This window comes from Triturus cristatus, chromosome 8 (genome assembly GCF_964204655.1).
Source record: "Triturus cristatus chromosome 8, aTriCri1.1, whole genome shotgun sequence".
Lineage (NCBI taxonomy): Eukaryota > Metazoa > Chordata > Amphibia > Caudata > Salamandridae > Triturus > Triturus cristatus.
The window spans coordinates 1,090,863,487-1,090,880,389 of record NC_140591.1 but is presented as its reverse complement, the minus strand read 5'-3'; the positions used below and the strand labels follow the sequence as shown (position 1 = coordinate 1,090,880,389).

General features: G+C 48.5%; 1 protein-coding gene across 1 annotated transcript in view; it reads right to left on the bottom strand.

The window, feature by feature from the left end:
• Positions 1-16,903, bottom strand: part of UXS1 (UDP-glucuronate decarboxylase 1) — a 224,990-nt gene that overhangs the window by 86,224 nt on the left and 121,863 nt on the right. Inside the window, exon 10 of the mRNA XM_085622619.1 lies at positions 7,371-7,490. Within this exon, the coding sequence (XP_085478745.1) occupies positions 7,371-7,490 (120 nt within the window). The remainder of the gene's footprint in view (positions 1-7,370; positions 7,491-16,903) is intronic.

Here is a 16,903-nt window from a genome sequence, read left to right as displayed (position 1 = left end):
AACCCAACTTGCTGCTTGACAGTTGAATATTTGTGGTGTCTCCACCAAAAACTGATTTAGGGCCTCACACCAAATGTTTTGTAGGGTCTGAGCCTTTGAAGTTTATGTTAATGGTCTGTTTCCATTTGAAGTGCACACTCCTCTACCCACTCTTCCTTTTGAAAACAGTCTGTCACTGCAGGAGCAACTTCAAAGTGGATAGCCCTACAGCATAGGCCATGGGAGTGACAACAGTTCACATCTTGGTGTCAGCCACAGTGAAATGCATATCCAAAGGTTAGCCCAGGGCCCCATTCCTACTCATTATGATTCTCCCATCAGCTCCATCTCCTTACTGAAATGAACTCAGGCCCCTTTATTGTGACCTCTCTCTGAATCGAAGAGCACCCTTTGAAATGTACGAGGGAAGCCTGGCTCTCCTTCTCCAGTGTGTCACATGCAGCAACACACATGTCTGTCAGGAGGGATTCCTCTACCTTTTCTCCTAGTGTTTCACAATACAGCCCTGGGCCTCCCAAAATGGAACCCACAGTCTGCCATTTATTATACCATTCACAGGCACACATACAACCAGGACATGTATTTAACATACAGGCACTGCAACACACTGTACCCTTTATGTACTGACCACTCACAGGCACAAATACACCCAGCACATACACTCAACATGCATGCACTGCATTACATCCTTCATGCACTTTACCACACACAGGCACACATACACGCAGGACATGCATATATAACATATAAACACTGCAAAGCACTGTATCCCTCATGTAGTGTACCACCCACAGGACACATGCACCAAATGCGGATACACCACTCTTTCGCTGCGCAGCACTAAAAATCAAACTGATGTAGGCCAAGGTAAGCACACTGCAGTGGAACTTTGAATGAATGAGTCAGTAGGTTTCACTCCAGTGACACAGGTTAAAGAGAACCCGGTCTCTTCTACTGATCACTACACGATAAGCTGCCTCCACTGCACTTGTGCTTGTTAGCTCCAGGTAAAAGCAGTAGACTTTCACCACTATGAGGGTAGTGCTTCGGTGCCCCAACCGGTCCAACAAGTTTGCAATCCACTGGACAGACCTAGTCCATGGTGCACACACAAGATTTGCATTTGTCTAGGACAATCAAATTCAGCATCAGGGATCTAGGAATCAGTGCAAACAAATAAGGGTGGAATTTACGCAATGCCCACATTATGACAAAGCACTCTTCAATAGCCGCCCAGTTCTGTTCTCTGGGAAGTAACCTCCATCTAATAAAGGCTACCGGACGCTCTCCACCTAGGTCATCCAGTTGAGCTAACACCATTTCAAGCACTTGGTCAGAGGCATCCACCTGTACAAAGAAAGGCTGACTTCAGTCAGGTGCTTCAGTACAGGTGCAGTGCTTAGTGCTTTCTTTAGGTTCCTGCTTTCTGGCACTCTGCAGTCCATTTCACTTTCCTGGGCTGCTTCTTGAAAGTGATAGCAGTCACTGGAGAAACTATACTTCCATAGTTCACCAAAAAGTTACTGTAATGCCTAGTGGTGCCTCAAAACACCCTCACCGGAGTCTGGGGAGGAGGCACTTCCCACAACATCACAGACTGAATCTTGGCATCCAGCGGGCGAATCTTCCCATTCCCTGCCTCATGCCCAAGGTAGACTACAGAGGACTGCCCCACCTGACACTTTGTCCCCTCGATGGCCAGTTTCTCTTCTTTTATCTTAGCCAAAACGTGTCCTAAGTGAATTAGGTGGTTGCGCCATGAATTATTTAACACTGAAATTCCAGCAATAAAAAAATCAGCATTAGGGATCCAGACATCAGTACAGTTGGGCTCTCAGGGCATGGGTGCACATCCGTTACTAGGTGGAGAACGTTTTCGACCCAACAATGGGGCATGGCTTGTCTAATGGTGGGTGAAAGAAGCATGATGTGGAATCAAGACTATGCAGATATTGGGCAGCACAGACATTAGATAGTACCAGCTGTGGTCATTGGAGCAAAACCTTAGGCCGTGGCAGTTCTTCTTCTACAAATTAAGCACTGCCCTCACAAATCCCAGCTTGTACGGTTCCCACACATTTCCCAACTGAAAAGCGTACTAAACCATTATTAGCATTTTTGAAAAAAGCACACAAAAAACGTGCCGGCTGACATGCATATGCTCTAACCCTATTTTGGCCAGAATAAAACATTTGTAAGGAGCTGCCCATTAATAGAGTGCCTGAAGAACCACCCATGTCACAGAGTTCTGAGAGGGTGCCAGGGAAGTTACATTTGCACAGTGGTTTTCACAAACAAAATGGAGGCAGCATACACACAACCTCTATGAAAGGTGGATGATGACACGTTCTGGTATGCAAAATCTTTTTATAAAGCTATTAACGTCAAACTGGACTTGAAACCCTTACTTATAAAGACATATCACATTTATGTATTTTCTGGACTTCAAAAACACTAACTCAATTTCTTTGTGATTGAAATGACTGCGCATGTCAGCACAAAACCAAACAAACAACAAGCATTGGCATAGCCATTAGGTCTCGCTTTTGGGACCTTATAAGTATTTAGTTATGCAGCACAATATCCTTAGTGCAACACCACTAACTGTTGCATGGCTAAACAATTATAAGGTCCCAAAAGGCGAGACCTATTGGCTATGCCAATGCTTGTTTACTAGGCTGCAGCGAGACGTGCTTCACAATGGCTGAATGAGCCTCATCAGAGAAAGTCAATGGTTGGAAAGGACAGAACTAACGCCCACTGTTTTGTTAGCAAAGATTTTTGAAACGCGGACATGAAATGGCCATTTAAAAGTATCCAGAGCCTAAACAACATCACGTTTATTGAGACCTCGATCCGTTAAAGTCAGAAAAAGATTTGTTGGGCTTTTTACATCACATGCACTTGGCGACTTTTTCTGTCACCTTACGTCCCTTAGGCATTCTACATTAGTTGTGATTAAATGGTGCAAAAAACGTTTTCCTAACTTTTGCAGCCAGGCACTATTCTTTTAACTCCCGCCAATAAAATAGAAATGTTTCCACGCGCGAAGCACCATAACGGTACATACTGTGTACAGTTTTTGTTGCAAACTGCGAAGAAGAGGAAGAGAAGCAGCAACGTTTGCGGCCCTGAACTTTTTAAACATGCTTCGCGTTTGGCTAAGTAAGTGGTGGCACCTCCGGTCGAGACCTGCTAAAAACATCCTGTTCAAGAGCTCTGGCGTACTCTGCCGACGCCAAACATACGGCGACCTAAATCACCGACTCAAGTAGCCATGCGGCACTGATAGGCATACATCTTAATTACCTTTTAATACAAGTAATCTGATAACTGCCCCTCGCTGCATCCACGGCGGAACTGTCATAGCGATGAAAGATTTAAAAATTTTAAAAAATGAACCTCTCTGCCAACAGCCGCCCCGCTGACCTTTGTCAAAGAAGCCCAGCTGCTGGTTGCCACAGTAACTGAAGGCAATTGATCGTGCCGAACAGAGCGGCGTCGAGAAGTTTGTCGCCAAAGGAATGCTGCAGTATTTCAGAACTGAGACGGGGCAGCGCGCGTGCATTCCCATTATGCAAATGCACTTTCGCGAAAGCACTAGTTGAGGATTGGTCCCAGAGAGGCGAATGCAAGCATGGTTTGCCCTGAAATGCTTCCTTGTCGTGACCAGAAAGCATCCCAGATCTCTGGGCTTTCACTATCCTTTCGAAATGTTCCAATTTGCAGGCATTAAAATGAAAGCAGCAGATGTAAACAAACATTAACAAAGGCAAGCAATGTGCTGCCTATCATGCAACAAGCATTCAGGCAGTAGGCCAGGCTTGCATTTTGAGCCCAGACTTAAATACATTAAAAAAGCATTGGCAAAGCCAATAGGTTTCCCCACTGGAGCTATTGTCAATGCCTTTTGGCCATGCTCTACAGCTTTTGGCTTTTTCTTGACGATGTGCATTATCATAACAAATAATAATAATACAAGGTGCACATGGCATGTGGAGCATGCATAGGGCACACGTGGTGGGAGATGAATGGGCACCGGGAATCAACATAAGCCAGCTGGGAAGGCTGAAAGAGGCAGCGTGCACAGGGGCAGCACCATATGCCTGAGGCTGCAGGTACATACAAGGGGAAAGCGGCAGCATGCAGAAGTTATTGGACCTCAGGATCATGCCCTGGGTAGAAGCATGCATGAAGCAGCTGGATATGAATACAGGCTGCAAATGGATAAGGCACCGGAGGATCAGGCTCAAGCGGTGTTGTCCCGTGATCAGCCCTCTATTATCTTGTGTTCCTGTTTGGTGGACTTTATGGCGCAAAGGAGGCAGAGAAAGAGCAGGCCGGAAATCACTGCGGCTCGTCCATTCTTCACCATGTTTGGGTGTGAGCTGTGCAGCGCCGGGCTCTCGAGTCTGGGGGGTTATGCCGTCTCTAGGGATGGATGATCGCAGGACAGGACGAGCACAGCACAGAGGTTCAGCAATGCTGGAAGAGAGGCTGGGAGGGGCCAGCTGGGATGTGAAATTCGGGCAGGGGAAGCGTATGGCGCGGAGGGAGCAGAAAAGCAACCAAGAGCACTCCATCACAGCTACGCAGCACAACCCCATCTGTAGCCTGCAAACACCACCTCCAATAGAAAGCAGAGCCAACAAAACAATTGGCAATAAAACAAACATTGGTGCTAGGAACAAAAAGTCCATAAGACAGGCAGAGATCATAAAAAGTAAAAGAAGCACAGATGACAAAAAGTGTCATTAAAGCATAAATACAGTGAGGCAAAGAAGCACAGCTAAGAAAAAACATGCAGTAGCAGAAAGAGAAACAAGAGTGCTAAAAAGAAGGGAAACAAGAGGGAGATGGGTAAAGAGAAAGACAAGCGCGCGCGCTGAAAGTTTAAAACAAGCTGTGAGACGCGCTCTGTGGTGGGGGAGGGGCATTGAAGCGAAGCGCGCGCGTGCTTGGCCGAGCGAGAGGAAAGCCAGATGGCGCCTCTACTCGTGCATGTAAATCACACACTGTATGCCACACAAAACTGTGGTCGGACTTTGAAAACTCCAGTCCTAAATGTCTCGCCAGAGCAGCGCATGCGCTGGCTCAGCCGAGACCTAAAAACCGCTTCAGAGCATCTGCCCATCCGACAGTAGCCCAAAAGGTATTTTTTTCCACTGAACCGAATCCAACTTAAAACCTCAAAGTTAAAGTACACGCTTAACTTCCACCCCTGTTCCAGTGAATCACACCACTGTCCGTTGGCGATTACAATGCACCACACACTATATCCGTCATAACACCACGCATCAAAAGAATAGGATGAGGAGACGGAGGCAAAAGGGAGACGGCAAACACTAATCTGTATATTTTATAAAGATTACCAGCGTGGTGCGTTTGAAGGTCAAATGCACAAAGGACTAAAGGAGCTGGAGCAGAAAATTGGGCTTCGAGGATTCAGTCCTCCGCACTGCTTGAGTCTGTCAGATCGAAGTTATAAAATGATAATTCTCATTTAATTCCTATTTCCTAATGCATACGTATATGGTTCTGCTAAGGGATGCACAGCTTTAAGGGGGAAAACACACCCCTGCACTGAAAGTACACCAGAGAGCTCATTAGTCTTAGCAGGCTGGCCTTTAGAACGTGAGAGCGGAGCCACACCCACAGCGCAGATCTTCAGAGGAGCACATGAGGATGCCTGCTCCGAGATGGCAGCGAAGACGAGCACATTTAGTTAACACGGTTTCTGGAGGCTGCTAGGTGCCAGTATCTGCATTCTGAAACTTTTACTTCTCATTATTTTCATTTCTCTTTCTCCCCTCACCTTCTCCCTACCTCACTCCATTTTCTCATCACAGACAGTTGAATAGAACTAATGAGAGGGGGGCCAGATTTGGTTTCGCCCAGGGGACTTTCTGAGCAAAGGCCAGCATTTCGTTTTAGCCAGGCTCACCCGAATTATGCTATTCTGCGGCCATAACGTTTAATATAGAATGATGGATTTTCTGCATTTGCCACATAATCCACCATCTGCTGCACAATATGCCGATTTCCCCTTCCCCAAAATGTGGTTCTACCTCAAACAGATTAGAAGTCATTAAAAACACAGTGACACAAGTGGCCGCGTAGTGGAAGACCCTTCACAAAAGTTGAATGGCCACCTTTTAATTGCCTATTGCTGCATGTATGTGTATAAACTATCACTTATTAGGTGGACACCTGTGCCCACAGTGTTAACCGGTGTAAAAAAGTCAAAATAAAGTAGTAATACGCTCTCAAAAAGTGTGCCATAATTTGCCCTTTCTTGCTGCATAATTTAGTCAACGCTGCTACAGAATTAGGAGCTCCCATTTTGTATAATTACAGTGGCCCTGGCTCGAATGTACATTCTACACATTAACTTTGGCAGAATTACCGAATTTAATATACGTGGTTGGATTCCAGTGGCAAAACCTGGCGGACCTACTTTTCTTAATGCGGAGACAGGAATTGAAATACTGCCAACGCATTGAAGAGGAACGTCAAGGCTTAGGTCTTCTTTACCCTCACCTGAGCTACAGTCGATTTGAGAGAATAAGGAAAATTTCTCCAAAAACCGTTGTAACAAGGTAAAATATGCATTGCTGGCAACTTACAACCTTAACAAAGTAAGACATTCGCCATGGCCCTGTTTGTACAGAATCAAGAAAGGCCAGTTGGTCACATACTCAGCAATAAAACAAGCAGCAGATCTGCAAGAGATCAATTTACAATGACCGCAACATTCAAAAGCAAGGCATCTCAGGGCTGATTTAATAAATGCATCTCTAAATAAGTAAATTTAACAAAGCACCTCAATGAATGGACATCATCTAAGAGGTAAGGAGCTTTAACTGTTTCTCTACATGATCGTAGGCGACTAAATATCGACTTCATCAATTATCTGAGAGCTGTTTACAAGGAGGGACACAAAACAAACGACATTTTAATTCCACTTGCCTACAGAGCAAAGGCCCCCGTCGAGCTACCTTAAAACCATCATATGGATTAATTAATGTGGACGAGGTTGAATAATGAAACACTGTAGGATCCTCATTCGGCGAGTCTACAAGCTTTGATGTTTACATGTTAAATATAGGGGACCTTTAGTTGTCAGAGAAAGGAGTGCATCTGTTGAAATGTACAGAAACAGTTTAATTCATCTTTTTTCAGACAATGTATTAGGCAGCAACATCACAGAACACCCCCCAACACAAGGCAATGATGCAAGGAAAAATGGCAAAACCTTTAAACTAAGCAGGATCAAAACAAATGAGACCAACATCAAATGGATAGAAGGACACTCTGAAAACTTTGGAACATGAAGAGTTAAAATACAGGCAGATTCGGACAGCACGTACCGTTAAGGGTTCGCCCTGGAGAGCCTGAAGGATGAAGTTACTAACAACCCGTCCATCGTTCATGTGCATCCGAGGACCGAAGGTGTTGAATATTCTGGCCACGCGCACCTCCACTCCTTCCTGAAGCGGGAAAAAACACACAGACGGCAGCCATCAGCACAACCAACAAGTTATCCATCACAGTCGGTAGTAGATGAAGGCTAGCAAACAAATTGAATATGCTACTTACCAGTATGCATCTGTTCTTGGCATGTAGGGCTGCTGACATTCATATCTGTGCATAGATCGCCGCCTAGTGTTGGGTCCGGATGTTTGCACGTTGTTGTCCTGGAAGAGTCTTCGAAGTATCCTTGGATAGGTGACTCCTCCCCTGGACTACAGTGCGCATGGGCATCCCCTCCATCCTCAGATTGTTTTTCGCCATTGTGGCAGTGATGGAGTAGATACAGAAAGTGATGACCATGCTTGCAGTAATTCTGAGAGCTGCAGCTGCGACAGGCGCCGGGGAGGAGGGAGGGCGATATGAATGTCAGCAGCCCTACATGCCAAGAACAGATGCATACTGGTAAGTAGCATATTCAGTTCGAGGCATGTGGGCTGCTGAATTCATATCTGTGCATAGAATACATAGCAGTGCCCTCTATTGGCGGCGGCTACCCGTGCCAGCTGCAGCGGTCTGAAAAAGTGTTTTGAGAACAGCCTGTCCTACAGCTGCCTGCTGTTTTGACTGCACATCTACGCAATAGTGTTTTGTAAATGTGTGTGTAGTGGACCATGTGGCTGCTCTGCATATATCGTGCAGGGGAATATTTCCTAGGAAGGCCATGGAAGCCCCCAACTTGCGGGTTGAGTGGGCTCGTGGTGGAATAGTTAATGTGCGTTTTGCCTTTTGATAACAGATTTGAATACACTTAACTATCCATCTGGCTATCCCTGCTTTGGAGATGGCGTTACCTTTGTGTTGTGGGGCAAAGGCAACGAACAGTTGTTTTGTCTTCCTGAAGGGTTTAGTCCTGTCGATGTAGTACATGAGGGCCCTCCGTACATCTAGTGTATGTAGTGCCCTTTCTGCAACAGTTTGTGGGTTTTGGAAGAAAACGGGCAGTTCAATAGTTTGATTCATGTGGAACTGCGATATTACTTTGGGCATGAATTTGGGGTTGGTACGTAGCACGACCCTGTTGGCGTGAACCTGTATAAATGGCTCTTGAACGGTTAGTGCCTGGAGTTCACTAACTCTTCGTAGGGAAGTGATCGCTACAAGGAAGGCCACTTTCCAGGTAAGGAATTGAATCTCGCATGAGTGTAGAGGTTCAAAAGGTGGACCCATCAGGCGTGTGAGGACCAAGTTGAGGTTCCACATTGGAGCCGGTGGGTGACTAGGTGGAATGACTCGTTTGAGCCCTTCCAAGAATGCTTTGATGGCAGGTACTCTGAATAGAGAGAGGTGCTGCCTGGTTTGCAGATAGGCTGAGATCGCGGTCAAATGGACACGTATAGAGGTGTACGCCAGATTGCATCGGTATAGGTGTAAGAGGTAACAGATGATGTTTTGGATGGATGCGTCCAGCGGGTTAACGTCATTATTACCGCAATAAATGACGAACCGTTTCCATTTGGCTGCATAGCAAGCCCTGGTAGTGGGTCTCCTGGCCTCCTTGATGATGTCCATACAGTCAGGTGGCAGGTTGAGATAGCCAAACTCTAGGACTTCAGGAGCCAGATCGCCAGGTTCAGCTGTTGCGGATCTGGGTGCTGAATCTCTCCATGGTTCTGCGTCAAATGCGCGGGTTTGATCCGCAGCCTTTGATGCGGCACCACGGAAAGTTCGAGGAAGGTGGTGTACCACGGCTGGCGTGCCCACGTGGGAGCAACTAGGACGAGTGTCAGGGAGTGTTGTCGGAGTTTGCGAGCCACCAGCGGTATCAACGGTGCTGGGGGAAAAGCGTACGCAAATCTGCCTGACCAGTTCATCCATATCGCATTGCCCTGCGACTGCGGATGTGGGAATCTGGCGGCGAAGCTTTGGCATTTTGCGTTTTCGCTTGTCGCGAATAGGTCTATCTCTGGGTGACCCCACTGCTGGAAGTACGGTTTGAGTACCGATGGGTGTAACTCCCACTCGTGCATCTGGTGGCTGTGTCTGCTGAGCAGATCCGCCATCTGGTTGTCCTTGCCAGGGAGGTGTTCTGCCATGAGGAACATGTTCCTCTGAATGGCCCACTTCCACATGCTCTGAGCCAGATGAGACAACTGTGGAGAGTGTGTTCCTCCCTGCTTCTGTATGTAGTACATTGCGGTCATGTTGTCCGTCCGGATCAACACGACCTTGTTGCACAGGTGTACTTTGAAAGCCTTCATGGCCAGGAAGATTGCCATCAGTTCGAGAAGGTTGATGTGCATCTTCTTCTGTTGTGTCGTCCATAGTCCCTGAACTGTGTAGTGGAGTACATGAGCTCCCCAACCCTGGAGAGACGCGTCCGCTGTCAGTACTATCTGTGGGACAGGCTCTTGGAACGGTCGGCCCTTGCAAAGGTTTTGTGGATTCCACCAATGCAGAGAGTTGTACGCCCGACCGCTCACCAACACTAGGTCTTTCAACTGTCCTTGAGCCTGATTCCACTGACGTGCTAGGCACTCCTGAAGTGGGCGCATATGTAACCTCGCGTGCGGGACTATGAAGATGCAGGAGGCCATCATGCCTATCAACTGCATAAACACTCGCGCTGGAAGTGAGTGATTGGGTTTGAACTTGGAGATCAGCAGTTGTATGCTGTTGATCCTCACTAAATTTGGCTGAGCTGTGGCCGCCAGAGTGTCTATAGTCGCACCTAGGTACTGTTGTACGTGTGCGGGCTGGAGATGGGACTTTGGGTAATTTAGTGAGAATCCCAGACTGTGAAGAAGGTGAATGGTACGGGACACGTGGCTTGCACATTGCTGGGCTGACCTCGCTTGAACGAGCCAGTCGTCTAGGTAGGGGTAGACGTGTATGTGCTGTCTCCGTAAATGTGCTGCCACCGTAGCTAGGCACTTCGTGAAAACCCTGGGCGCTGTTGTCACGCCGAAGGGAAGGACTTTGAACTGATAGTGCTGCCCCTGAACAGTGAACCTGAGGTACCTTTTGTGTGAGGGGTGGATGGGTATGTGAAAATACGCATCCTTGAGGTCCAGTGATGCTAGGAAGTCTCCCTGCTTGAGAAGCGGAAGAACTTGCTGTAGAGTGAGCATGTGAAAGTGCTCTGAAAGAATGTACTGGTTCAGGGGTCTCAGGTCTAATATAGGCCTGAGCGACCCGTCCTTTTTTGGGATTAAGAAGTAGAGGGAGTAAACCCCCGTGCCCTGCTCGTGGATGGGTACGACCTCGATAGCGCCTTTTAGAAGCATACTTTCTACCTCTTGCTGTAAGAGCGTTAAGTGCTCTGAGGACATAGGACGGTTTCTTGGTGGTATTGTGGGTGGAGTGGAGGTCAACTCCAGACAGTAACCGTATTTTATAATATCTTTGACCCACCTGTCCGTGGTGATGGAGTTCCACATGGACAGGAACCGTTGTAGCCTTCCCCCGACAGGTGTTATGTGGTCGGGAGGAAGGGAGAGGGCGTCACTGCTTGTTCTTGGGGGAGGACCTGGTGTTGCCGTAGCCACGTCCTCTGCCCTTGGTACTGGAGCCACGATAGCCACCTCGGGTGTTCTTATCGTAGGTGGTCTGCGTATTGCCCTTGTTATATGTTTGTTGTGACCCCTGTCCTCTGCCTGCTCCCTTGTTTCCGGGGCGACGAAAGGAGCCGCTCCGAAAGGACTGAGTTTGTAGGGCGCCCATGGACTTTGCAGTGTCCGTGTCCTTTTTTATCTTCTCGAGGGTGGTGTCAACCTCAGGCCCGAACAAATAGTCGGGGTTGACGGGCTGGTTAAGTATATTGTTTTGTACCTCAGGCTTGAATCCTGAGATACGTAGCCAGGCGTGACGTCGTAGGATGACGCTAGTGTTGATGGCTCTGGCAGCCGTGTCTGCAGCGTCTAGTGCACATTTGATGGCAGCATTTGTGAGTAGCTGTCCCTCTCTGATAAGGATTTCTGCACCTTCTTTGTAGGGGTCAGGGAGGTGTTGAAGAAGTTGTTCCAGCGTGTCATAGTGCGCTCTATCGTAGCGAGCGAGGAGCGCTTGAGTGTTAGCTATGCGCCATATGTTTGCAGCTTGTGCGGCAACTCGCTTGCCGGAGGTCTCTAGCACCTTGGACTCTTTGTCCGGGGGAGGAGCGTCACCCGTTGTCTGCGAGTGTGCCCTCTTGCGGGCATTCGCCACAACGATGGAGTCGAGTGGTAATTGGCCTCTGATGTAAGTAGGATCCCCAGGTGCTGATCTGTATTTTTTGTCGATCCTGGGGTTTATCACTCGTGCCCTGGTGGGTTCCTTGAAAATGTCAGTGGCTGGCTTGAGGACCCCCTTCAACATCGGCAGAGTTTTTACATGTCTTTCTGAGGATGCAAAGGTGTCCATTAGAAAGTCATCTTCGATGATATCAGAGTGAAGCTGCACATCGTGGTTGTTTGCCGCACGTTCAATCAGAGCGTTGAACGCTGCAGTATCCTCTGTGGGTGATGTTTTTGCCCCATATAGCTGTGGGTCCTGTGCATCCAGAGGTGCACTGGGGTCTGCAGGGTCGCCCCAAGTTTGGTCAGGGTCCTGCTGGTCATCAGGGTCCGTGTCCACATGGTAGGGGACTTGTTCATCCATGTAGTCCCCCAATGCATCCGTGTCGGAGCGTGTGGGGGAGGCCTGGTGTGGATCCTGGTAGGGTGAATGGAAAGGTTCATACAGGAGAGGTTCTGAGTCCACCGGCAGCTTCCTCTTTAGCGGGATCCTGAAAGGTTCCAATGGCGGTTCCGAAGTTATCCTTCGGTCGTGGAGAATCATCCTGCCAGTGTTGGCGTCGATGACGTGTGACGGAGGCGTCTCAACAGGTGTAACCGTAGTCTTGGTGACCCGTGTCCTGAGTTGAAACACCTTCGGGATTGTGGATGGAGGCAAGCCGAAGGTAATGTTGGTCGGCACCGACGAAACCGCTGGAGCCCCGATCGAACCGGAACCCGACGGGTCCTGGAGGGCAGCCGTGGTTTTGCAGCCTGGCTGTGCACCAGGTCGTACTCGGGGCGCCTTAGAGGACGTGGCCCCGGTCTGGGTCGCGGCTGTAGATATCTTCGGCGCCAGTGGTGCATCGAGTCGAGGTGCGGAGACCACCGTCGACGTCTTCGACACGTGAGGTTTTGGTGTCGTCGAGGGAGTGATGCGAGGCGTAGCAGGCGGTACGGCCCTCGGTGTCGGCGGCGTCGAAGCCGGTAACCGAGCAGGTTTGTCGGCGCCGATGACCTTCTTCCGTTTGTCGACTCCCACGTCGCCCCTTTCGAGTTCGGCACCGAAGTCTCTCTTGGTGCGGTCGGTGCCGACACGGTGCGCTGGCGTCGAAGGTGTTGAAGGCTTCGATCCGACTTGCGCCTCTTTCAGTTTCGGTTTCGTAGGAGCTTGAGCAGCTTTCGGTTTCGTGGAAGGGAAACCAGCTGATTTAAGCGGTAATGGCTGCCGCTGAACATCCGAGGCCGGGCCCGAGGGCGGGGCCGAAGGACTGTGTGATAGGTCTCGGGTAAGGCCCGAAGGCGATCCCTCGACCGGAGCCATAGTCTGTGGCACTGGTGAGTTTTCGGTTTGAACAGGTAGGCCTTGTTCATCATCGGCGCTACTCTCTTCGGCCCCTAAGGCCTCGTCGTCGTCTCCTACCTCGGTGTCGTCTTCACCTCTGTGGAAGAGTGACTCGTCGGCCTCGTCCGATCCGGGGTCGTGGTCGGAAACGGGACCGGAGGGTAAGACTTCTACTTCTTCGACGTCGTCGGCTTCGTCGAAGATGTCAGCTGGGGCCGGTGCCGCGTGCTGCGCCTCGAGCCTCGCCGCTCGACGATTCCGCAGAGTCTTCTTGGAACGGAATCGGGCACAGGCCATGCATGTCGATTCGTCGTGGTCCGGCGAAAGGCATTTGTTGCACACCGGATGGACGTCGATGTGTGGGTACTTCGCATTACATACCGGACACCTTTTGAATGGCGTCCTCGATTCCATCGTCGAAGTAGTCGATGGACAGGTAAATGCGAACAAAGTCGGTGCTGAAAGTCAGTAAACTAACAGATAGTATCGAAACCCGATCGATAAACAGTACCGACGCGAACTAAAGGCCTTGTGGCCTCGACAAAAGTTTTTCCTAACTTGAGCTAAGATAGCACATCCGAACCCAATGGCGGAAAAAAACAATCTGAGGATGGAGGGGATGCCCATGCGCACTGTAGTCCAGGGGAGGAGTCACCTATCCAAGGATACTTCGAAGACTCTTCCAGGACAACAACGTGCAAACATCCGGACCCAACACTAGGCGGCGATCTATGCACAGATATGAATTCAGCAGCCCACATGCCTCGAACTCTCAAACACTCTTCTCTTTTTGAGGCTGGCTACAAACAGCTTTAGCTGAGAGTGCGACTCGGCCTCATGTGGACACACACAGCATAAAACATACAAAATACAGAAAGGCTTCAGAGGTGTGCCGGATTTGCTTAACCCCTTCCCCGCTCATGACGGAACCGCTCCGTCATGAGCCACGGTTGCGCTGTGCTCATGGCGGAGTGGTTCAGTCATGCTGCGGCCCCCACGCGGCGCTAATTCCTCGCCTGTGCGGGCGATTAGCGCAGTGGGCGGAGACGTGACGGAACCACTCCGTCATGAGCACAGCTCAACCGTGACTCGTGACGGAGTGGTTCCGTCACGAGCACAGCGGACCCGAAACTGCCCCCAAACCCCCCCAGCGCCGCGGCGGAATTCCTGCCGCAGCAAAGGGGTTAATGGAATCGGCCATGTTTTGGATTCGCTTACAGGATTTCACGGATGTTTACATTCTTTGCGGCAGTTGTAAAGTATGTTGTGCATGGGTAAGCAGTCCACAGAGACAAACATCCATTTGGTAACCAGCACAAGCTAAACAGGCAAACCACCAGCAGGAAAGGTAGGTTGAATGCTTCAGGAACCGGCTTGCGAACAAATACCTCTGCCATGTACCCACTATCAAAGCAGGGGGCAGCTGCCGTATTCTCGTCTCTTCCACGCACAATTATCACGCACGGACAGGAACACAAACAAAATCCATTCTGGCCTGTGCTAGCGACAGCCCACGCACCATCTCCATTCTATGAAGAATGGTCAGGACAAGGGTGGGCAATGCAGCGGTGTGAATCTGCCATGCTGCCTCAGACTAGGAACGAGGCTAGGCAGAGACCTAGCGCCTACACTTGGGGAAGGATAATTTGAAACACAGGAGCTGGTTATGTCTTAAAGTAATAATATTGGGAGGTATCTGAGGGCTGGGCAACAGGTTGGAACCTAAAGATCATTCATCCCCTAAAGAGTGCCTAAATTCAAGCATCATATAGACCAATATTTCCTAATCTCCGGTACGTGGACCCCTTGATGCATTTTAGGAAGTTCACAGCTGTTAAATAGTGTCAGCAGAGTAATACAGCAAAATGTACATCAAGCAGAACTGAAAGTTTTCAAACGTCCTGTGTAAGCGAAGAAATTTGAAATTGTAATCTAAAAATTAAGTTGGCATCATTACCTTTGATTTTTGGGGGCAGGGCAAATACAGCAAACAGAATTGAGTATGGACTATTGGTGGACTCAGGTGAAGCAGCAATGGTATGCGCCGACAAAAAGAGCATGCATCAGTAGAAAAAAGGACAAAGTGAGGTGCTAGAGTTTAGCATATCACTTCGTATTATAAAAATAAAACTAGATTTTGGGAAAAGCTTGTTTCTCATTAAAATTTCAATCTTGACGTATTGTTTTTGATTTGTGAATTAAATAATTGCCATCATTTGTGTACCTGCTTGATGTATATGTTTTTGTGTAATGTTTTTAGGTTCAAATTATAGAAACTACTTAGGCGGTGACCTGAGCTTCCAGTAATGATTCACTGGGGTCCACGAAAGTCAAAAGGTAAAGAACCGCTGACAAAGACTAACAGTGACAAAGCATCGAGAGAAGTGCCAAGGAAAGGAACCTGTGTTTACTACACATGCAGAAGTTTCTATCTACAGCAGGAAAGGGCACCTGATTCACTTGAAATACACAATAAAGAAAGAAGCAGCATCTGCATTATTAACAAGCATTTGCAATGCAATCGTTCTCGCCGTTGGAACCTTATATGTATTTAGCTATGCAGCACATTACCCTGGGTGCTGAAACATTTACTGTTCTTTAACATGGAGGGAAAGTAAGCACCAAACTGCGTGACACACCAGGTATGGGAACACATGGAGAGAAATATTGTCTTTCGGTGGGAAATGGTATAGTCCAAAGCTCTGTTTTTAATATGAAATCAGGGCCTTTGGTGGTCAGATCACTGAAACTACAAGATTTAAAAATATATATTATTGTAATGCTAGAAATGGGATTTCTGGTTGGCTAAGGCTTGCGCCAAAGCCAGGCAGAAACCACCACTCTAGTCAGGGCCAGGATGTTACACGCCAAAGATAACCCCTGCTCACCCCCTTGGTAGCTTGGCACGAGCAGTCAGGCTTATCCCGGAGGCAATGTGTAAAGCGTTTGCGCGCGCACACAGCAACAACACCCTAGGCCCACCACAAAGGAAACTCCACACAAGGTTATATATAAAAATAGCCTTTGTATTATAATAAACACATTAGATGATAATCACATAATTTACACTGTGCCAACTGGCACTGGGCAGAATTTTACAAGGGACTATTTACACGGGACAGGGCCACATGGACCACTGTCAGAATCAGCACAATCACCAATTGTACATGTAGAACATATCCTAACTGTAACACAAATTAGCACTGTAGAACACAACCAGTAACTACTGGCGCAATAATGACCTCAGCGTCATCACACTAGCATCAGGTATAAAACCTATCCTGCATCCATCACAGGGGCATAAACACATTATGCAATTTCTCATTAGTCTAACGCATTAGACCTAACCACCCAAGTATAACTACACTAGGGGCGTACATCACACAGGGAGACATAGTCTCACTAGCAAGAACAACCTCATAATCAGAAAAGACCACATTTAGAGGTATAACACAGAGTGCGCAAAACATGCTATATACAGTACATTTCCTAGCACCCAACGCACTAATATAGGCATCACAATAACACCTCAATCGCATTAGGGTCCAGGTCGCATCAGAACCTAAACGTAGCAGGTGCCCACTACTTGCTGGGCAGCTGGGGACAAGGCAGGGCCTAAACGCTGCAGCTGGCACTAAGTGCTGCGCAGCTGTGGAAGGCCAAGGATGAGGAAATCATGGGGCCTCACGTTGGAGCCATCTGGCTCAGAAAACACCCATGTCCCCATGGAGCGCACGGACTCCTGAAATGGAATGTGTCCCAAAACGTTGGAGCCACCTAGGCTCTAAGGATGACGGGGCCAACGTTGGAGCCACCTCGGCTCTGAACCAACACG